The sequence below is a fragment of the Cebus imitator genome, unplaced genomic scaffold (assembly GCF_001604975.1).
Source record: "Cebus imitator isolate Cc_AM_T3 unplaced genomic scaffold, Cebus_imitator-1.0 Scaffold17, whole genome shotgun sequence".
NCBI classification, from domain to species: domain Eukaryota; kingdom Metazoa; phylum Chordata; class Mammalia; order Primates; family Cebidae; genus Cebus; species Cebus imitator.
Genome location: NW_016107332.1, coordinates 3249353 through 3272070, shown reverse-complemented (window position 1 = coordinate 3272070; position 22718 = coordinate 3249353). Strand labels below are relative to the sequence as shown.

General features: G+C 41.8%; 2 protein-coding genes and 3 pseudogenes across 7 annotated transcripts in view; 2 read left to right on the top strand and 3 right to left on the bottom strand.

Annotated features, from left to right (window-relative positions):
- The window catches only part of MCUB (mitochondrial calcium uniporter dominant negative subunit beta), a 126641-nt gene extending 125021 nt beyond the window's left edge, over nucleotides 1–1620 (bottom strand). The window contains exon 1 of one of the 2 annotated variants that reach the window (XM_017509500.2): nucleotides 1367–1620. In XM_017509500.2, the coding sequence (XP_017364989.1) occupies nucleotides 1367–1465 (99 nt within the window). In that variant the 5' untranslated portion in view covers nucleotides 1466–1620. The remainder of the gene's footprint in view (nucleotides 1–1366) is intronic. The other variant, XM_017509508.1, reaches the window with a different exon arrangement.
- A 2767-nt stretch (nucleotides 1621–4387) lies between these two features.
- Nucleotides 4388–7325, bottom strand: LOC119468396 (annotated as a pseudogene).
- LOC108289849 lies at nucleotides 6239–7293 on the top strand (annotated as a pseudogene).
- A 10033-nt stretch (nucleotides 7326–17358) lies between the features above and the next one.
- LOC108289835 lies at nucleotides 17359–17814 on the top strand (annotated as a pseudogene). The gene has a single exon (XR_001819330.1). The product of XR_001819330.1 is annotated as a histone H3.3A-like (transcript).
- Nucleotides 17815–20470: 2656 nt separating this feature from the next.
- Nucleotides 20471–22718, bottom strand: part of SEC24B (SEC24 homolog B, COPII coat complex component) — a 113718-nt gene continuing 111470 nt past the window's right edge. For 3 of the 4 annotated variants that reach the window (XR_005197065.1, XR_005197068.1, XR_005197067.1), the window contains 2 exons: nucleotides 20698–20809; nucleotides 20471–20656 (listed from right to left, as the gene is read on the bottom strand). Coding sequence is in view for 1 of the 4 variants with exons in the window: in XM_017509375.2 (XP_017364864.2) it covers nucleotides 20748–20809 (62 nt within the window). In the remaining 3 variants the exon portion in view is untranslated. Of the gene's footprint in view, nucleotides 20810–22718 lie in introns of all 4 variants that reach the window. The other variant, XM_017509375.2, reaches the window with a different exon arrangement.

The following is a 22718-nucleotide window of genomic DNA, read 5'->3' as shown; positions in this document are numbered from 1 at the left end:
AAAAAAAAAAAAAGAAAGAAAGAAAGAAGGAAAGAAAAAGAAAACAATCATCTGTGTTTAAATGGTGTGTGAAAAGTGTTTCTCGTATTGGGTTGTTTTAATGTTTAGTATATCTTTGACTAGGAAATGCAACACTTATAATAAAAGTACAGTCTTTAAAAGTGTAAAATGCCTACCTCTCCAATGACTTTATAAGTCTGCCATTTTACACTGTAAGGAGTTTGCCCCTTTTCTTACATTTAGTAACAACATGGCCTTCCTCATTCTCGTTCAAACATTACGGGAATTGATTGTTTAAATGCATTTAATCCTTTGGGCACAAACTCAATCTAAAGGAATAAAAATGCACTTATATATTCCCTGCATCAATTGAAACTGACGCCCTGAGACAGAGGAAAATGGGGGAAAGAAAAAAAGAACAAAATAAGCAGGAAGTGAAAGTGACGAGAGAATAGCACTGCTTACTTTTGGCTTTTCTTTTTCCCTTTAACAATCTGAAACTAATCTAACAGTGTGGAGGAGGAACAAACTAAAACTCAGAAACGGCTCCCTCCCCAACCACACACAGCCTGAAGGCTTTTTTTTTAAGGCTGTCTTTCCTCATCAGCGTCAGCGTTTGGGCTCCCGGGCTCCTGTCAGGCTCCACCGCAATCCTGGTTAAACTCGGCGCTTTCCCCTTCTTCTTGTGTCTTTTTTGGTGCACATCCACTCTCTCCTCCTCCTCCAAGCCACGGTTCTCCACAGACCACAATACAACGGTGTCAGGCCAACTGTTACTCACCAGCACACACTCATGATTCACCCATCTCTCGGGCGTCTGAACAAAACGCGAGTTTTTCTTCCCTCCGGGAAAGGGAGGTGCTCGCCGATTTCAGGATGGAAATTTCACTCCCCTGCGACCGTCCACACTCGGGACAGTCACCGCCCGGTTCATCGTTTCCGACCCCCTTAGAGGCTCGGACACCGACCACTGAGAGGGAACCGGCCCCCGGCGCAGCGGCTCTGCAAACTTACTCCTGCCTGCCTAGGGCTGCAGCGCAGAAACTGCCTCTCGGGTTATTCTGCCGCTCCCAGGCCGAAGTCCGGCGATCCCTGCACCCCATCTCCGCCCGGGTGAGGCGCCCCCAGCCGCGGCGCTCTGGTTTCAGCTTCCCCGAGCCCGGGGTCTTGACCTCCGCCCTGGCCTCCGTGACCCAAGTCTGCCGCCCAGCCACCACCTGTGGGGACCTCCCGGCGCGCTGAGCCCGGCAGCCAGCAAAACGCAGGCGACTGCTCGGCCGCTCGGCTTTTGCTCCCGCCGAAGTTGTCCGACGCAAACTTTGCACCCGCCTACCCCGGAGCCCCGCGGCCCCGCACCCGCTCTTACCTGGGGCAACGGCTGCAGCGGCCACGGGCTCGCAGGGCCCCAGGTGCAGGGGGTCGGCAGCAGCCGCGCGCGCCACGACCAAAGGCCCCTCGGGAGCATCCTCCCGCCCTGGCGCGCGGCTCCTGCAGGCGTCAGCGGCGCATCCTCCCGTGGCCTGGCTCCTCGTCAGCGCCTGGCGGCTCCGCGCTGTGGGCGCTCCCACCCGGCGCCTCCCCGCCCCGCCTGCTGGCTCCGCGCGCCGCGGCTCCAGCTGGGGCGGGCGGGAAACAGGGTGTGTCCCCGTTTCCACTTGACGGCTCTGTACGCCTCCGGGCGCAGAGCTGTTTTCTTTCCTCCGACCAAAAAAAAGAGAGGGAGCCCGAGAACAAACCGGCCTCCGCATCTTAGGTGTCGAGGACCCCCTCCTCCTCCAGCAGAAGCCCTTCTGGAATGAACAGCAGCAGGCGACGCTCACCTTGCGAGCTCTCGACTTCAAAACTCGCTGTTAATTCCCGGCGCTGTGTGCTCTGAGCGCCGTTTTCTCCCTCCAACCCGCACGGGGAGACAAGTGGGGGATGAGAGGAAGAGAGCGTCCGGCAACTGCAGGGGGCAGGTTCGCTCCGGAAGTTGGTCTTCGCCCCCGGAGCTGAGAAGACCTAGCGAAGCGGATGGGTTGAGGCCCCCACCTCTGCGGCCTCCAAGGCCTGTGCTGGGGGCTGCGGTGCCGGGTCCCCGCTCAAGGGCGAGCGCGGCGTCAGGCGGGCAGCCCCGGGCCTATCCCTGCGGTTTGCAGTTCACGGTATAGTGGCCCAAACGCTAGCTTTTTGGGAAAGTGTCTCCCACACAATTGGCTTCTGTTTTGAAGCACGTTTGTAATTGAAGAATCTTCGGAACCGGAATTGAGTCCTTCCAGCAGCTGGGAAATCGAATGCTTTGTTTTGAGACTTCTTGTTTTTGAACACAAACCAAAGGCATTTAAGAGCAACCTAAACCAAGCTTTCGCACAGCTTACAATAGGGTTGTTAGATAAAATATAGGATGCCCCGTTGAATTTTAGCTAAATAGTGTTTTAGGATAAGCATGTCTCAAATATTGCATGGGTCACATTTATTCTTTTAAAAATGAAATATCGGGTGTACTTATACTAAGTTATTTGGTGTTTATGTGAATTCAAATTTAACCGGGCACCCCGCATTTTCTTCTGCTGAATTTGCAAGAGGCTTCAGTTAGTGAATCAAAGTTGGCAAACATGCAGCAAGAGGCAAATCACTCCTGGCGGTAGTCTCCTTTCCATATTGAAAAGAGAAAGAAGAGTCGGAAGTTCCTACGATAGTAAAAACTTCATCACCGTTAAAGACTGATTCACCTGTGTTAACTAGCGTCTGTCTTTCAAAATACAATTGCCCTAGGTGGATAGCGCGATACATTAAACTTTTAAGTTCATATGGGAAGGTAAATTACCTTACCTGTATCTTTTCCTCCTATTAGCTCCAAATAAATGAAATGTATATTGGTTTTTTTTTTGTTGTTGTTGTCGTTGTGAAGGGTTTTTGAAAGTAAATGAAGTGTGTATTGTTTTCGTTTTTGTTGTTGTCGTTGTGAAGGGTTTTTAAAAGTAAATGTGTATTGTTTTTGTTTTTGTTTTGTTTTCGTCATGAAGGGTTTTTGTTTAATACATCTGAAAAGAATGCCCATACAAAGAATTGAGACATGAGAAAGCATTGGTTCAGCACTCATGAACTAGGTTTTGAAAGATGTAAAGATTACCTAAACATTTTTGGAAATTGGAAATTACAACTAAAATAAGATGATAAAATCTCTATTAACACTTTAGAAGAGTCTTGATCAGAATCTTTCCATGATTTTTATTAAACTAGAAGAGCGCCTCATCTGGCGGCTCTAGGGTTCCTCATCTCCGAAACAGAAGTAAGGGGATTCCCCTGACTGATGCCATGTTGTTACGTGTTCTACCCATCCCCACCACACCCCAGTTTCTTCACGAAGCAGGTCTCCATCCTCATAACTTGAGAGGCTGTGAATCATTCTATAGACATCAGTCCTCTGGTACCACCCTTCACATCCCCTCTACATACCAGGTCTTCAGCTGCATTCTAGAAGCACCATATACTGTTGATTGCAAATCTATAATAAGCATATAAGACAATGACTGACAGGGAAAAAATTTTTTTAAGTTACAAACACAATCCACTTGTTGCATTTCAAAGGTGCAATACTTTATTCATCAGTGAAAGAAGTTAGAAATTAACTTCCCCAAAAATCAGCAACTGGCAAACAAATTACCTTGAAAGTCACAGTGACATATTTAGTGGATCCCAGAAAAGGGCAGGGGCAAGACAATTTCCACCCACTTTCATGAGTTTCATCAAATACTGAACCTACTCAAAGGTGGAGATAAAAGGCAACTTTCAAAAAGAAAAATAAGGCATTTACTATATTCTTTCCTAAAAGCACCCCAGATAAAGAACATTTTCTAAACTAGATCTAGGAAGTCGAATATGGAATCGATCCATCTTTCTCCTCTTAAGGACTGACCACTGGTTAATGAATTAAAAAAAGGAAAAATAAAACCCCACTAAGATGCCACAGATTACTCTCCTGAATGGAGTCAGGGAGCAGATTCAACAATTCCAATTAGCCTGTTACACAGTCATCACAAGCATGCCTTGCTTTTAAACAGAAACAAAATTGTTTTTTGAAACAAAAACCAAAAATGAGTACTGATTACTTTTCTGACAATACATAATTACTCAGAATTAACTAGTATTGGGAGGGAGAAGGGGGCCATACTTATAATCCCTGTCTCATACGGATGCATGTGGGTTGATACAGGGTATTTGTCATTATTGCAAAAATGAATTTATACGTATTTTGAATTTTGAGATGGAATCTTGCTGTCTTGACCAGGTTGGAGTGCAGTGGTGCCATCTCAGTTCACCGCGGCCTCTGCCTCCCAGGTTCAAGCAATTTTCCTGTCAGCTTCCTGAGTAGCTGGGACTACAGGCATGTGCCACCACACCCAGCTAATTTTGCATTTTTAGTAGAGATGGGGTTTCACCATGTTGGCCAGGCTGGTCTTGAACTCCTGACTTCAGGTGATCCACATGGCTCGGCCTCCCAAAGTGATAGGATTACTGTCGTTAGCCACAGCATCTGGCCGAATTTTAATTTTTAATCTTTCATTTGATTTAAACATTGGTTTTAGTATGATGGATACACCAGCTGTGCAGAAAGGGCTCTGGAGAGATGCTCATAGCAGCACAGGCCTGCAGCCCTTCTTCAGTTCTGGAGGCTCCAGGACAGCCAGTATTGCTTTGTCAAATCCATTCTTTAGGTCTTGCTGTGTGAGTGCAGGACCGTCCATATACTTGATAGCTTTCAGGTTGTGGGCTGGCTTTTCATCAGTCTCTGGAGTGACAGCCCTCTGTTTGCTCTTGGCGATTTTCTCAGTAGTAGATGGATCATCTCTGAGATCAATTTGGGTCCTGACGAGCAAGAAAGGAGGCTTTGGATAGTGGCAAGTTATCTCAGGCACTCATTTTCTTTTACACTTTAAAATGAACATGGAGAGACCATTGAGAAACAGACTAGAAATATACCTGTTGTGGTTAACTCAGCAGTTATAATTTGTCATAATCCTCTTGCCCTGCAGTATTAAAAATTCAAGAGTATATGGCTCTGCACCAATCATACTGTGAGTGCATAGTTGTCAAAAACAGTCTATGTATTAGGATGGAAATTTGTTGTGTAGGGTATCAGGAGACATGTTTAACTAACAGCTTCATTAACTACAACAATGCACTTAATTGTCTGCATGCTGAAATAGTTTTGTATCCACTTTAAATATTTCAAATCTGATGCTGACCTCAGCTTCTTCAGAAAAGAGTTTTATTAGAAAGGAGGGAAATGGAGATGAAGGGGAGGAGATGCCCATTTTGCAGAGCAGAATCTGGCCGCAAAGGTGGGATCAGCAAACTACTGTGGAAGAAGCTCTGGACACTGCAGATAGAGCGAGTTTACTGGGGAGGCACTGTACACAAAGTCGCTCAGCACACATAGATGTTTTGGGCGCACAAGAAACTTTCCCACAGTATATAAGACTCTTGATGAGACAAAACAATTACTCAATGTGAGCTAGTTCAGAAGTATTACTTATATGTCACAGCCTTTTCACATTCGAATCTTTGATCTCGCTTTTCAAAAAAAAAATTGTAACTGGCTCTATTAAGGTATGATCTACATATCATAACTTTCACTTATTAAAAGTTATTTTTGGCGAATTTACAGAGTTACGCAACAGTCACCATAATAAATTAGAACATTTCCATCACTCTAGAAAGATTCCTGAGGCTCATTTGCATCACTCTCCACTCTTACCTCCAGCTCCAGGCAATGACTAATCATCTACTTTCAGTCTTTCTAGGAACCAAAGAGCAAGCTGAGTTGGAGATCCATTTACTTTGGGTTTAGTGGGATATTTTTGTGTGGCTCATGGTCATTTCCATGTATTGCTAAGGTATTGCTAGCCATGCCCATGTGGGAATGGCTTCCAGGAATACTCCTATTATCCATTGGGCCTCCCACTTGGTTTGAATTTTAATGGTAAATAGAGAAAGATATTCCTATCCCCTATTCTGCCTCCAGGTCCTAGACCTCCATTTCTAATAGAGTCATGGAGAACTCTGTACCCATTTGAGAGTACATATTATTTCAAACACATATGGATGATTCACAATGTAATGATCACATAGTAGGCCTCAAAGGGAAACTCAAAAATTACCTTAAACTTGTTACATATAGGCTATGTTCATGAAATTAAATATAAGAAATTAGAGTGTTCTGCCTGCTTCCTGACGAGCAGGGAAACTGGTGGTCAGGTTCTTGGGCTTCCCTAGAAGCATGGTCCCCAAATGCCAGTCTCCCCTCCTGCCTTAAAAGAAGACACCAAAATCACATCCTGCTCTGACACCAGAGGAGACCTCGGCCTCCACAGGTTTGCTAAAGAAGGGCAAAAAAGAACAGCAAGAAGCAATTGAACACATTGATGAAATATAAAATGAAATAGACTTAGTGAAGAAGCCAGTGAGGAGATTTTGAAAATAGAACAGAAATACAACAAACTCTGCCAATCATTTTTTTCAGAAGAGGTCAGAATTGATTGCCAAAATCCTAAATTTTGGGGTAACAACATTTGTCAATCATTTATAGTGTCTGCACTGCTTGGGGAGGAAGACGAAGAGGGACTGCATTATTTGACCAGAGTTGAAGTGACAGAATTTGAAGATATTAAATCAGGTTACAGAATAAATTATTATCTTGGTGGAAGTCCTTATTTTGAAAATAAAGTTTTCTCCAAAGAATTTCGTCTGAATGAGAGTGGTAATCCATCTTCAAAGTGCACTGAAATCAAATGGAAATCTGGAAAGGATGTGACGAAAGGTTCAAGTCAAATGCAGAATAAAGTCAGCAGGAAAAGGCAGCGTGAGGCACCAGAGAGCTTCTTGACCTGGTTTATTGACTATTCTGATGCAGGGGCTGAAGGGTTAGGAGAGGTCATCAAAGACGATATTTGGCCAAACCCACTACAGTACTATTTGGTTCCTGATATGGATGATGAAGAAGATGATAATGAGGAAGAGGAGGAGGAAGAATTAGAAGACATTGATGAACAAGGGGGTGAAGATGAAGGTGAAGAAGATGATGATGAAGGGGAGGATGGAGAGGAGGATGAAAGAGAGAATAGAACACTGACGGATTCCAACCTTCCACTTTTTAAATTTTCTCCAGTCCCTGGAGCAAGTTGTAGTCTGTTTTTTTGTGGGTTTTTTTGTTGTTGTTGTTGGCTTTATTTTTTTTTTAATTTTTTAATTTTTTTTGCCTCTTGTACTCATTTACCCTGTTCTTGAGGTCTCTTTTCTCTGCACCAAGGCTTTCAATTTATTTGGGGGAAATATCTTGAGCAGAATACAATGGGAAAAGTCTCTACCCCTTTCCGTGCGAAATTCATTTTTATCCCTTCCCGTTTGAACAAAAACTATATGGAATCAATACCATAGAGCTCGGTGGGAAAAAAGAAAAACCTGCTCCCTTCACTCTGCTGGAAGCTGGAGGGTGCTAGGCCCCTGTGTAGCAGTTCATAGAATTCTAGCTTCTTTTCTCTTTTCTCTGTATATTGGGCTCAGAAAGTACACTGTGTCTGTATGTGAATATGGACACTAAGCATTGACCAACATGTATCTGTCTACTTTCTCTTGTTAAAAAAAGAAAAACTTTTAAAAATGGGGTTACCAGGTGCAAGTGACTCACACTTGTAATCCCAGCACTTTGGGAGGCTAAGGCTGGCAGATCACCTGAAGTCAGGAGTTCGAGACCAGCCTGGACAACATGGTGAAACCCTGTCTCTACTAAAAAAATACAAAAATTAGCTGGGCGTGGTGGCGGGCGCCTGTAATCCCTGCTACTCAGAAGGTTGAGGCAGGAGAACCTCTTAAACCCAGGAGGCAGAGGGTTCCAGTGAGCCAAGATTGCACCATTGCACTCCAGCCTGGGTGACAAGAGCAAAACTCCATTTCAAAAAAAAAAAAAGGGATTATAGGTCAGTAAAGGGTGGGTTTGAGATGTTTGGGTGGGTTAAGTGGGCATTTTGACAAGATGGCTTCTCCTTTAGCATGTGTAATTGTGATGTTTGACAGACATCAGTTTAAGATGAGACTTTTAAAATAAATTCTCTCCTAATGATGACTTGAGCCCTGACAATGGGAGAATCAGAACCTGTAGGATCTTATTTGGAATTGACATTCTCTATTGTAATTTTGTTCCTGTTTATTTTTAATTTTTTTATTTCACTGTAAAGGAAAGATGATGCTCAGTTTTAAATGTTAAAAGTGTATAAATTGCTTTGTTACAATAAAACTAAATGTGTACACACACGACAAAATAAAAAATTAATGAAAAGATGAAGCATCATTACCCCATCTTTACCACTGGAATTTAAGTACTTTGACACACGTATAAATATTAATAGATTAAATTACCAGTGGAAGTTCAGAACTATTTTCAAACTGAATAACAAAAAGGCACTTTTTAATATTAAAATCTTTATTACTCAGGAAAATGTATAGTGTTAAATGAATTTATGAGGAAACAGAAAAGGCTGAAAATAAACTAAGCTTACACTCCAAGAACCTAGAAAAATGGCAGCAAAAACATACCTAAAGGAAGTAAGAGGAAGGAAATGATAAAGGTAGAACAGAAAGTGAATCAAATTTCCTCTACTCTTCCTCCATAGCAACCACCCCCAACAAAAAAAGGAGAGTGAGTCAGTAAACCCCAAAATTGTTCTTTTTACAAGGCACTCAGAATAAAAAAAAAAAAAAAACCTGAAACAAGAATGAAGAAAAAAGAAAGAAGAAATATATAAACATAACAGAAAGGATATAAAAAGCTAATAATTGTTTACATCAATCAAGTTACAACTATCCAACTTGGCTCAAAAAAGAGACCCTGGGCCTGGCGTGGTGGTGCATGCCTGTAGTTCCAGCTACTTAGGAGGCTGAGGCTGGAAGACTGCCTGAGTCCAGGAGTTCTGGGCTGTAGTGCGCTATGCTGATCAGGTGTCCGAACTAAGTTCAGCATCTTTATGGTGACCTCCGGGGAGCAGGGGACCACCAGGTTGCCTAAGGAGGGCTGAACTGGCCCAGGTCAGAAATGGAGCTGGTCAAAACTCCCATGCTGATCAGTAGTGGGATCGCACCTGTGAATAGCCGCTGCACTCCAGCCTGGGCAACATAGCGAGACCACATCTCTATAAAAAAATAAAAATAAAAATAAAAGAGACCCTGAATAGATTAATAGTCATTGATTGAAACAGTGGTCAATGATCTACCTGGTAGAAGGCCCCTAGGATAGATAACACCTAACTTATACACCAAAATTTTAGGTATTTTATACAAACTGTTCCAAATAATTAAAACAGATGGGAAGCTATCCAACTCATCTAATAAAACTAGCATAATGCTAATAACAAGCAAGCAATCACCACAAAACTAACTATAGACAAATCTTACTTATAAAAGTACGTGAAATAGATCCTAAATAAAACATTAGCAAAGAAACCCAGTATAATAATAATAATCAAGTAAGGATTAATCCAAGCTGCCGTAGTTAATTTCCAAATTTCAGGGCAATGTAACCTTCTCTTAATCCAAACATCTTCCACCTAAACAATCTAGGGAGCTGATTTTTTCACAAATAGTTTATTTTGTCCACCCTTGCCTTCTTTAGCTTCTTAAGATAGGTTTGCTGAATTCATCTTGCAAAGAACAGATCAGATCGCAACTTCACTCAAAGCCATTCAATGGGTTTGCACCTCTCTCCCAGGGAAACCTGAAGCCCTCACCATAGCCTGGAAGACCTTGTAAAATGTGATTGGCTGCATTAATTTCTACTTCCTGCCAGTTAGCCCTTACTCTGCTTTTTTTCCCATCTTGGCATTTAATTATTACCTGACACAACATATACTTTTAAAACCTGTCTCCCCTAACTGGAATGTAAGATTCGTGTCAGAAGGGTCCTTGTCTGTTTTGTTCACTGCTCTATCACCAGCACCTAAGTAGTAGGTTGTCAAATGTCTGCTGAATAAATTTAATAGATCAATAATTAAACAGGACTTCTAAGTATAACTGCAACCACTTTTAGGCCGGGCGCCATGGCTCATGCCTGTAAACCTAGCAATTTGGGAGACCGAGGCGGGCGGATTTCCTGAGTTCAGGAGTTTGAGAACAGCCTAGGCAACACGGTGAAACCCCGTCTCTACCAAAATACAAAAAATTAGCTAGGCATGGTGGTGTATGCCTGTAATCCTACTCAGGAGGCTGAGAAAGGAGAATCGCTTGAACCTGGGAGGCGGAGGTTGCAGTGAGCTGAGATCACGCCATTGTACTCCAGCCTGGGCAACAGAGCGAGACTCCATCTCAAGAAAAAAAACTACAACCACCTTTAAAAATAATACAAACACACATACTTGTGGTTACTAGTGCATGAGAATTTGCCAAACACTGTTCTAGGCTGATGGTAGAGTGATGAATAAAAAAGATGAGCTTCTATATTTGCAAACTATATATCTGACAAAGGACAAATATCCAGAATCTACAAAGAAATCAAACAAATCAGCAAGAAAAAATAAATATTCCCATCTAAAAGTGGGCAAAGGACATAAAGATAATTCTCAAAAGAAGATACACAAATAGCCAACAAACATATAAAAAATCCTCAACATCCCTAATTATCAGGGAAATGCAAATTAAAACCACAATGAGATACTGAGTTACTCCTGCAAGAATAGCCATGATTAAGAAGTCAAAAAAATAAGAGATGTTGGTGTGGATGTGGCAAAACTACACTGCTAGTGGTAATGTAAAGTAGTCCAACCATCACTATGGAGAACAGTGTGATTCCTTAAAGAATTAAAAGTGATCTACCATTTGATCCAGCAATCCCACTACTGGGTATCTACCAAGAAAAAAAAAAAAAAGGCATTATATGAAAAAGATACCTGCACACACGTTTATAGCAAAACAATTTGCAACTGCAAAAATATGGAACCAACCTGAATGCCCATCACCCAATGAGTAAAGAAAATGTGGTATACATATGCTATGGAATACTACTCAGCCATAAAAAAGAGCAAAATAATGTCCTTGCAGCAACTTGGATGGAGCTGGAGGCCATTATTCTAAGTGAAGTAACTCCAGAACGGAAAACCAAATATGCTATGTTCCCACTTACAAGTGAGAGCTAAGCTGTGAGGGTGCAAACACATAAGAATGATATAATGTACTTTGGGGATTCAGGTAGGGAGAAGGTTGGGTGGGGGTGAGAGAGAAAAGACTACATATTGGGGCCAGGCATGGCGGCTTACGCCTGTAGTCCCAGCACTTTTGGAGGCCGGGGCGAGTGGATTGCTTGAGGCCAGTAGTTTCAAGACCAGGCTGTTCAGCATGGCAAAATCCCGTCTCTACTAAAAATACAAAAATTAGCCAGGTGTGGTGTTGTGTGCCTGCAGTCCCAGTTACTTGGGTGGCTGAGGCATGAGAATCACTTGAACGCGGGAGGCAGAGGCTGCAGTGAGTCGAGATTGTGCCACTGCACCCCAGCCTGGGTGACAGAGCAAGACACCAACTCAAAAAAAAGACTACATATTGAGTTTTTAGCAGTGCATACTGCTGGAGTGATGGTGACGGGTGCATCAAAATCACAGAAATCACCACTAAAGGACTTATCCATGTAACCAAAAACCACCAGTACCCCCAAAACTATTGAAATGAAAATGAAAATTAATTATTAAAAATTGAGACTTAAGAATTTTTTTTTTTTTTTTTTTGAGACGGAGTTTCACTCATGTTACCCAGGCTGGAGTGCAATGGCGCGATCTCGGCTCACCGCAACCTCCGCCTCCTGGGTTCAGGCAATTCTCCTGCCTCAGCCTCCTGAGTAGCTGGGATTACAGGCATGCGCCACCATGCCCAGCTAACTTTTTGTAGTTTTAGTAGAGACGGGGTTTCACCTTGTTGACCAGGATGGTCTCGATCTCTTGACCTCGTGATCCACCCACCTCGGCCTCCCAAAGTGCTGGGATTACAGGCTTGAGCCACCGCGCCCGGCCCAAGAATTTTTTTTTTTTTAAGATGAGTTCTGTGTTCTTACTTACACAGAACTTAGTGGGGAAGCTTGTTCACCTAGTGAACAAGCAATTAAGAAAAGTGACATAAAGGTTATAATAGGAAAACTACAAGGGCCTATGGGAGCATAGAGCAGGGAGACCCCACCTAGGCTAGGGGTAATGGGCAGGCTAGCATCAGTACGCACTAATAACTGAAGGAGGCATAGCAGCTATATAAATAAAAGGAAATAAAAAGGAAAAGATGAGTTTTTAGCAGAAGGAATAGCATGTTTACAGGCTCAGAGGTTTACGAGGTCATAACTACTATTTTAATAAAGAAATAGGTAGGCCGGGCTCCGTGGTTCATGCCTGTAATCCCAGCACCTTGGGAGGCCGAGGCAGGTGGATCATCTGAGGTCAGGAGTTCAGGAACAGCCTGGCCAACAAGGCAAAACCCCGTCTCTACTAAAAGTACAAAAATTAGCTGGGTGTGGTGGCGGATGCCTGAAATCCCAGTTACTCAAGAGGCTGAGGCAGGAGAATCGCTTGAACTTGGGAGGCAGAGATTGCAGTGAGCCAAGATCACATCACTACACTCCATCCTGGGCAACAAGAGTGAGAGAGAGAGAGAGAGAGAGATAGGTAAAAAGCCTGAGATAGTCTTTCTAGAATAAACCTGATAGAAAGAAAAAACAAAACCACAATTGTGGCTTACTGGTGAGCACCAAGTCTGATGGCATGTGCATGTAATGAACTAAGACTACTTGCTTCTTTCTGTATACCCATCTGTTCTGGATGGTCTGAAGCCAAAAAGTGCAGTTAATACACTGATCACAGTACACAGTGGAGATGGTAGCAGCAGCCCACATGAAAATATTTTGGTTTTCCATGTACCGTGTGGAATAATTTCAGTGAAGGTGGGAAGTGACAGGTGATAAGAGGGCAAAGGGCAGGCTCAATGTGCAAACATTATTACTATTGTTACTGCTGTGCTCTTATTTTGTTAAGAAATTGACTGCCATTTGAGTATGTATTACAAGCCAGGTGCTGCACAGGAAACTTCACATGCTTGTTCCATATAATTCTCACAACACTCTTACCAAGGAACTATTATTCTCTAGTAGGGATATGAAGGCTTAGAGAAATTTAGAGACTTGCCCCAGGTCACACAGCTAACAGAACTGTAATTCAAATTTTGTTCTGTTTGGCTTGCAAACCCTTATTCTTTCTATTACAGCCAGTCTAACACAATGTGACAGATCCACTGCCAGAATTGAATTTTTTTTCCACTATCAAATTTATTCCCACTACACCTCTCAGATTGTCTTCTAATTTCTCTTTCAGCACAGTATGAAATGCTGGTTGACATTCTTTCCCTGGTGGAAGATGCAAATCTTACTTTTGAGAGTTTGAATCATCAGTGACCCATTCTTTTATTGCCCTGCTGCATTTCATTAACTTTTAGTACTGAACATAGAAGGACTGAGGCACTCTGGAAAAGCCTCTAGATCTTAGACATTGTCCTCCTTACCCTGTTATATCACAGCAGGTCAATTCCTCTTGATAATCAGGACCACTTTCCTTCTGGCTGTTGACAGAAGGAGCCCAAAATGGCCAGGTAATACTCATAACTTCCAATACAGTGGAGACATTGCTGTGTCTCTTTGAGAACTAAGCACCTCTCCTTTGTAAACTAAGACCCTAAAATTTGGGGACTATATGAAAAGAGTGATTTCACTTTCAATTCTTGATTCTCAGACCTGCGTGTCTGGCTTCAGGAAAAAAATGTTGGTTGCTTGTTCAAAGCATATACTGTACCCTGTAGGATGATACTCTGTTACTGTAACTGAGTCATCAGAAGGCATTCCACCTTTCTGTCAGGTCAGCGGCTTTTTGGGGTATGTATTAGTCTGTTCCTGCATTGCTATAAAGAATGACTTGAGACTGGGTAATTTATAAAGAAAAGGCATAATTGACTTACAGTTCCACAGGCTGTACAAGAAGCATGGCTTGGGAGGCCTCAGGAAACTTACAATCATGGCCAAAGGCAAAGAGGAAGCAGGCACGTCTTACGTGACCAGAGAAGGAGGAAGAGATATCTGGGGTAGGTGCTACATACTTTTAAACAACCTGATCTCACAAGAACTCACTATCACAAGAACAGCAAGGAGGAAATCTGCCCGCATGATTCAATCCAGTCACCTCCCACCAGGCCCCTCCTCCAATACTGGGGATTACAATTCGACAGAGATTTGGGCAGGGACACAAATCCAAACCATATCAGGGTGATAGGATGTAGTAAGAGCAGTGAATTCCCATTGTCACACTTCTTTTGCTATGAGTTCCTTGATCAGAAGCAATGCTGTGGAGGTCATATGGCAATGATGAAGGCATTCTGTAAGCCCACAGATGGTGGTGGTGGCAGAAACACTGCAAGCAGATCAGGCAAATCCATATCCAGACTGTGTGTCTCTTCCATTAAGGACAAATAAATGCTCCATGATCAAAGGGGTACAATGTAATCAACATATCAGATGACTACCGGTTCTCCCCAAGGAATGATGTCATATTGAGGAATCAAAGTAGGTCTCAGCTGACAACACTTAGAAATAACACTGGCAGTAGCCAGATCAGCCTTGGTGAAGGGACATCCATAATATTTGGCCCCCACACAGCTTCTGTCCTTACAAGTATGGTAACTTTGTACATGAACCATTAAGCAAATACTGGGATGGCTACAGAAAGAGGCTGACATTTGCAGGATACATCACCTCTCTACCTGATTGAGATGGACAAATTTTGCTGCAGGTGTCCTTTGGTGTCCATTGGTGTAGAACACAACTATCTCATATGCTGTGTCCATTTCATGAAGTCCATTCAAATCCCTCTTCTCCAAACCTCCTTGCCACCAATTTTCTAATCATGTTCCTGCCAAGTCCTTTGTTACCTAATTAGTCATTTGCCATTGTCTATGAAGCTGCATAGATTTACATCCTTTGAGATCTACATCTCAGTCTAGACAAAGTGGCAATCAATGTATTGCTTGAAGTTTTGCCCACAAAGAGGATTTATTACTAGACTAATACTATAGCAGACCAGTTGATGCCATCATTTTGTCTTAAATTTAAGTTTTCCTGATTATAGGAAAACATCCCCAAGAGGCCGTAAATGTGAATGCAGGGAAAGGAAGCAATGCAGCAGGAGCAGGTGTTATGAGTCGGAGCCGCCTGCCTGTGCAACTGACTTCAGGATCTGCTGAGTGTGATCCCTTATATGCTAACATTAAGCTGCCACTTAATGATAGATTGTTACTGTGCATGTTTACTCATACTGCTTGGTTCACACTGGTCAGCATAAATCCCAAGGACATTTGACATCCTATAGTACACAGCTCAATAGCAATCTAAGAGCTACTCTCACAAAGATAAGGTTTTGTTGTTTTTCAGAAAAGGGCATGGCTCTACTCTAAAACCCTAAAGAAGACTCTCCAGTTGAGGCCTGATGTGGCATTTGTATTTGCCACAGACACTCCTGAGTTGAATCTGCTGGGTCAATACAGCCCAAGTGTCAAAACAGTTTGCATTGCAGTCTGACTTGATGTAGAGCCTTCTTTTGCTCTAACAACACCTCAGATTGGCAGCCTTACACGTTACTTGGTAATGAATTACTGAAATGTTGTATACACAGCTTCCAACATCCAAAAAAAAAAAAAAAAAAAAAAAAAAAGCCACCAGGCATCATGCCTAGCATTGTGAAAAGTGGCACAGGGAGCAGCAGCTTGTCTTCTATATTTGTGGGAATCTTGCAACATGCTCCAGACCACTGAACCTCAACTTCAGAGGTGGTATACTCTTGAATTTTCATAGGGTTTATTATCCACCTTCTGGCACCATTCCCATTCTATGTCAGATTTTCTTTCAATTTCTATCTAGCGTAGTATAGTATGTTTCTCTGCTTATCCAACTGAAACTGACTTTATTTTTATTCACAGGTGTTCAACACATTTTCTCTCTAGCTTGGAATTATTTAACATTGGTTCTGCTGGACACAGTGGCTCACACCTGTAATCTCAGTGCTTTGGCAGGCTGAGGTGAATCACTTGAGCCCAGGAGTTCAATACCAACCTGGGCAACATAGCAATATCTTGTCTCTACAAAAAATAATTAGCCAGGCATGGTAGTACACACCTATAGTCCTAGCTGCTCAGGCAGCTGAGGCAGGAGGATCCCTTGAGCCCAAGGGTTTGAGGCTTCAGTGAGCTATGATCACACTACTGCACTCTAGCCTAGCAAGACCCTGTCTTTAAGGGGAAAAAAATTGGCTCAACAAACATTTACTAAATGCCTACTATATGCCAGGTATGGGGAGGCACTATGACAAAGAGAAACTGGTTCCCATGTTTGAAGGAGAATGTCAATTGTAACACAGTCTGATGGGGACTATAGCAGAGATAAGAATGTGTTACAGATATATGCAGATATGCATGGGGATTATTTATCTTTTCTTTTTTTTTTTTTTTTTTAAATAATTTAAGATGAGGTTTCACCATGATGGCCAGGCTGGTCTTGAACTCCTGACCTCAGGTGATCCACCCACCTTGGCCTCCCAAAGTGCTAGGATTACAGGCGTGAGCCACTGCGCACTGCCCAAGGGGAGAATTTAGTCCAGATGGGAGAGCCATCAGGAGAGGCTACCAGGAGGTAGTCATCCCTAGGCTGAATTCTGAAGGATAAGGAGGACTCAGTGAAGAAAGCCAGGAAGGGAATGAAAGAGAGAGTTTTACAACCAGGGGAGCAGCATTTGCAAAGCCTGGATGTGAACAAAGAAGAGCCCCTATAATGATGTACATTTAGCCTTCTTTTCCTTTCAAAGTTTTACTTCTGGTTCCTACTCATTCTCAACCCCAATTTTGTCTTCACTTCTTCCCAGATTATGACCCAAAAGAGTGCCATAAACGCTATGAAGACAATTTAGGTTCACCACATTTTTGGTAAATGCCTTTTGAAAGACGACTTTTTGCTTGTGAACACAGTACAAAGGGTCCTAGTTACTAAATAGCTTTAAGTTTTGACATTTCTTGCTTAAACAACTTATTCATCAATTTCTCCATTTATTCCTATTATTTCTAATTTTGCACATAATTACTGACCAGCTTTTGATAACTATTAGGAGACAGGCTAGAGACACAGTGTCTTCCATTCCATTGAAATTTTTCTGGTTCCATTAAGAAGCGCAGGTAGGTTCGCAGCCGCCGCCGCCGCGCCGCGGCGCTCTCCAACGCTAGCGCCGCCTCTCGCTCGCCGAGCTCCAGCCGAAGGAGAAGGGGGTTAAGAAAGGAGGTCTCTATACCATGGTTCGTACAAAGCCGGCTGCCCGCAAATATACCGTTGGTAAAGCACCCAGGAAGCAACTGGCTACAAAAGCCGTTCGCAAGAGTGCGCCCTGTACTGGAGGGGTGAAGAAACCTCATCGTTGCAGGCCTGGTACTGTGGCACTCCGTGAAATTAGACGTTATCAGAAGTCCACTGAACTTCTGATTCGCAAACTTCCCTTCCAGCGTCTGGTGCGAGAAATTGCTCAGGACTGTAGCAATTTCTGCGCTTCCAGAGCGCAGCTATCGGTGTTTTGCAGGAGGCAAGTGAGGCCTATCTGGTTGGCCTTTTTGAAGACACCAACCTTTGTGCTATCCATGCCAAACGTGTAACAATTATGCCAAAAGACATCCAGCTAGCACGCCGCATACGTGGAGAGCGTGCTTAAGAATCCACTATGATGGGAAACATTTCATTCTCAAAAAAATAAATAAATAAATAAATAAATGAAGTCTCTTCTTCCTGTTACTGGTAGTTCTGAATGTTAAATAATTTTTTTTCCATGGGGTAAAAAGGCACCTAAGTAAAAGATTGCTAGTGGAAAAATAGGGGACAGAAATCAGGTATTGACAGTTTTTCCATTTTCATTTGTGTGTGAATTGTTAATATAAATGCGGAGACGTAAAGCATTAATGCAAGTTAAAATGTTTCAGTGAACAAGTTTCAGCGGTTCAACTTTATAATAATTATAAATAAACCTGTTAAATTTTTCTGGACAATGTCAGCATTTGGATTTTTTTTAAAACAAGTAAATTTCTTATTGACGGCAACTAAATGGTGTTTGTAGCGTTTTTATCATAGATTCCATCCATTCACTATACTTTTCTGAGTTGTCCTACATGCAAGTACATGTTTTTAATGTTGTCTGTCTTCTGTGCTGTTCCTGTAAGTTGGCTATTAAAATACATTAAACTATGTAAAAAAAAAAAAGAAAAAGAAAAAAGAAGCGCAGGTAATAGGCATTTCCTATTGTTACTATGCACGTCCTAAGACCTAAGCCCCAAAGAAGGAGAATTTGAAAGAAATTGACTACAGGGGGAAAAGATCCATAAAAAGTTTCATTAAAATTGGGAAAAAGTCCTCCTAACTGGTATACTGTTTTACAGATTTCCCAAGAGTCATTGTGAAATGACTCCACTATAAGAAAGGCTAATAAGCTGTTCCAGTGTTCAATTAAGTTAAACGTGTTCCTGCCATATATCCTGTCTTAGGAAGAGTACTTGGGGATATGTGAAGTGGGATAAGAAGTTTAAAGAAAATCCAAAATACAATCTCTGCTCTAAAGCAAATTCCTAAGTAATAAAGACTTGAGAGGAATACACAGAAATTGCTTGTTTATTTTTTTAAAGAGAATGAGCTTGAACATATGATTAAATATTATAAAACAATATCCTATTAAGTTAAAAAGAACTCAGTTATAATATTGCAGTTGGCTTAATTCTATATACAAGTTATTTAAATTAGCACATATTCACTGGCTACATCATCAAAATGTTATAAGCAATATAGAGGGGTAAGTTATGCATATTTATTTTTAGTAATGAGAGCATAATTATTTTTCTACTGAAAATATTTTTAAAAACCCAGTTATAGAAAACTAGAAAAATACAGTGAAAAATATGCATATATACATCACTACACACAAATAAAATAATCTATAGCAATCTCAATGGCTATCAAGCTAAAATAATACATATCTGAAATGCAAAAATAGCAGGAAAACCATAAGCTTCTCCCCACAATGATGATATATTCATAAGAAAATGTTTGAGTACTGACCATGGGAGTTTCTGTCAGTTGTCTGACTTGCTATCCGTGTGACAATATCTGTAGACACACTTTTATGCATTCTTGCAAAATTACAAACCTTGTACAGGAACCAGGTATCTTGGAAGTAGAGTCCCAAGTAAACGCTAATAAAACACTGATTTTCATTTGTGGAAACAAATTTTAGTGGACTTTAGCAATTTACTTATTAGTAAGTAATAACATTACTAGTAAGTAATTACTTGTGAGTAATGCTCATTGGTCCAAAAATGAAAATTCGCAGAACTGTGCACTGTTTACTAAAGGAAACTAAAAAATAATAATAATTTTTGGATCTGCTCATGTCCCATCTGAAGGCAATGAATACATACATTAATAGCTCCTGTGTTCCCTGATTATGGCTACCTTCTCCACTTAAGTATACACACACAATTCCTACCCACTTGTTTTATATTAAGTACTACTTCTTATAGGTATTATAAGAACACAGGCAGGAGGAGGATACCAATTTTCTGGTTGATACAGATCCTGTCTCTGAATTCAGAGGCAAAAGATGAATGAATGATGTAGTATCTCCTGTTTTTGTTTTTCAGGTTTCATGTGTCAAACAAAGCTTGGGTGTTCTTATTTTTTTTCTTTAAAAATGTGTGTGTTTGTGTGTGTGTGTGTTTTAAGACAGTCTTGCTCTGTCATCCCGGCTGGATTACAGTGGTGTAGTCTTAGCTCACTGCAGCTTCCAACTCCTGGGCTCAAGTGATCCTCTCACCTCCACCTGCCAAAGTGTTGGGATTACAAGCGTGAGCCATCACAGCCAGCTGAGTGTTTTTTAATAAACTGTCTTCTTTCAGTAATTTTAGTTTTATCTAGATAATGTCTATAATGTTATTTTCAACTTTGTTAGGAGTTTTCATCTTTTCCTATGTTTTCAAAAGTATTTTAGTGAGAAGACACTTAGAAGAGGAGGGCTCATGGTTTCTTTCATGTAACACTTTGCTAATATGTGCATTTCTTTTTTTTCCAAGATGGAGTCTTGCTCTGTCACCCAGGCTGAAGTGCAATGGCACAATCTCGGCTCACCGCAACCTCCGCCTCCTGGGTTCAGGCAATTCTCCTGCCTCAGCCTCCTGAGTAGCTGGGATTACAGGCACGCGCCACCATGCCCAGCTAATTTTTTGTATTTTTAGTAGAGACGGGGTTTCACCATTTTGACCAGGATGGTCTCGATCTCTTGACCTCGTGATCTACCCGCCTCGGCCTCCCAAAGTGCTGGGATTACAGGCGTGAGCCACTGCGCCCGGCCAGATATGTGCATTTCTTAGCCTCCCAAGTTGAATATGTAAGAGTCATATCTACAAATAGCTATCAAATAGTGTTTGCCACACATATACACATATTAATGTACGAATACTTTTAATAAATTAATGGATGCATTTTAATTTATCTCCAGCCAAGCCCCGAATCAGCTGGTGAATATGAATTGAGATACCCAAAAAACTATCCCAGGAAATTCTGATATGAATTGAGATATCCAAAAAACTCTCCCAGGAAGTTCTGATCCCATCCCTAACACTGACACTAAGAATCACTATCTTCTTTTAGTTAGTTGAAAAAAGCAGCTCACAGAACTCCTGGAAGGTGTACCCCTTCCTCTCACTCAACATTCCCTGCCTCACAAGGCAAATGGCCAAAGAGACTTGTCCCACAAGGAGAAAATGAGAGTAGATTATCCACCTCCCATCAGGATTACTCTTGTCATGCCTATATCCTGGTTTATGTCAGTCTCCACACACGCTAACTGAAACCTGGCTGTCTTGAGGACATTACCTTCCCCCAAACCTGTCAAAAGATGGCTGTGTTTGATCCTAAACCCCAGGCAGGCATCCCTCTATTTCTGTTGTCATCCAGGTTATTCTTCCTCCTTGCCTACCTCAGATCCCCAGCATATCCCCTGCCACTCCTCCTTACTGTAATCATTTACAGTCCTTGTGTCCCCAGCATTATTCCTGTCATTTTGGGGGGGCAATTTTAATAAACAAATAGATGATCCATTTGAAACCAGGGGTTTCCAAGTTCTCACCTTCTTACCTCTAGTTATCTTTAATAATATCTCAACCACTCATTCCCCCTAGTCTTGTCATTATCTAAACTTCCCCCAAATCTCAATTCCAAGCTTTTCATATTCTGACCACTACTTTTTATCTTTCCAGCTAATTATTTCTGACATCTACACTCTTAATAGCTCTTTGACCTCAATGGGACTTCCAAGCAACTAAGCCTGTTACCCAGCACTACCCATCTCCTCCATCATCCATTTTCTGCTCTTGTAGCTTAAATGAGTCACTCCCTTGTAAACATTCTAAATTCCCTTGCTCTTCCTCTTTCCCCTGTACCCACCTGCGGTTAAATCCAACTTTCTACCAAGCACTGAAGATAGCTAGTGGAAAGAAGCACAGTTATGCTTATTAGTTTCACTTTAAGTTCATGACTCACAGCCCAACATGGGCCCTCACAATCTACCACATACTACTAGTAAATTCAACATCTTACTCTCTTAGGAGACTATTTTGCAAAACCTCTAACCCTCTTACCCCTTTCTAGCTGATAATTCTGCTGCTTCTTTCACAGAGAAAAGAACAATCAGAAGGTAACTTCTGCATTCATCTACCACAAAGTTCTCCTATTTGGACACCTCTTGTTCTAGGTATCTAGGTGGCCTTAGCTCTCTGCTCAACTCTCACCTTCCTAAAGAGCCTTCCCTGGTCACTGTCAAAAAACAGTATTTTCCATCTCCTTTCCCAGCTTTATTTTTCTTCATAACATTGATCATACTTATACAGAATTATACATCACGCTTACAAATTATATAGAAGATTTTTTTGCCTCTCCCCAGTCTTGTAAATTCTTACTTTAGAGTATAAGCTTTGTGGAAGTGAGGATTTTATTTTGTGCCTAGAACAGTATCCGGCAAGCATTAAATACTTATAAACACTTACTGAATGAGTGACAAAATATCCAAAGACAAAAGATTTTTGTCTTTTGCAAAGAAGAAATATTATACTTTTAATGGTAAAATTGCAGTATTTAGTTGCCCTTAGAGTACTACAGTTTCTCTCTCTCTTTTTTTTTGAGTTAGAGTCTTGCTCTCACCACTGGAGTGCAGTGGTACAATCTCCGCTCACTGCAACCTCTGCCTCCCAGGTTCAAGTGATTCTCCTGCTTCAGCCTCCCAAATAGCTGGGACTACAGGCATGCACCACCATGCCCAGCTTAGTTTCTCTTAATGTTCAGTAAGATTCTCTCTTGCTGGAGGCAGCATGGTATAGGGACAAGCACGATCCTGTAGGTAGTGGGTGAGGTGGGAGGAGGTTGTGGTTAGGGAGAACATTTGGATTTTTACTATTAGCACTGTCACTAATTAGTAAGTAATGTCATTTAGGGTGAGTCATTTAACTGCTTATTTCCATCAGGGAATGTGATGAGATCCATGAAAGCATAAACCAGTAAAAAGAACTCACTAGACATAGCCAAGTATTTCTTTTTTTTTTTTTTTTTTTGA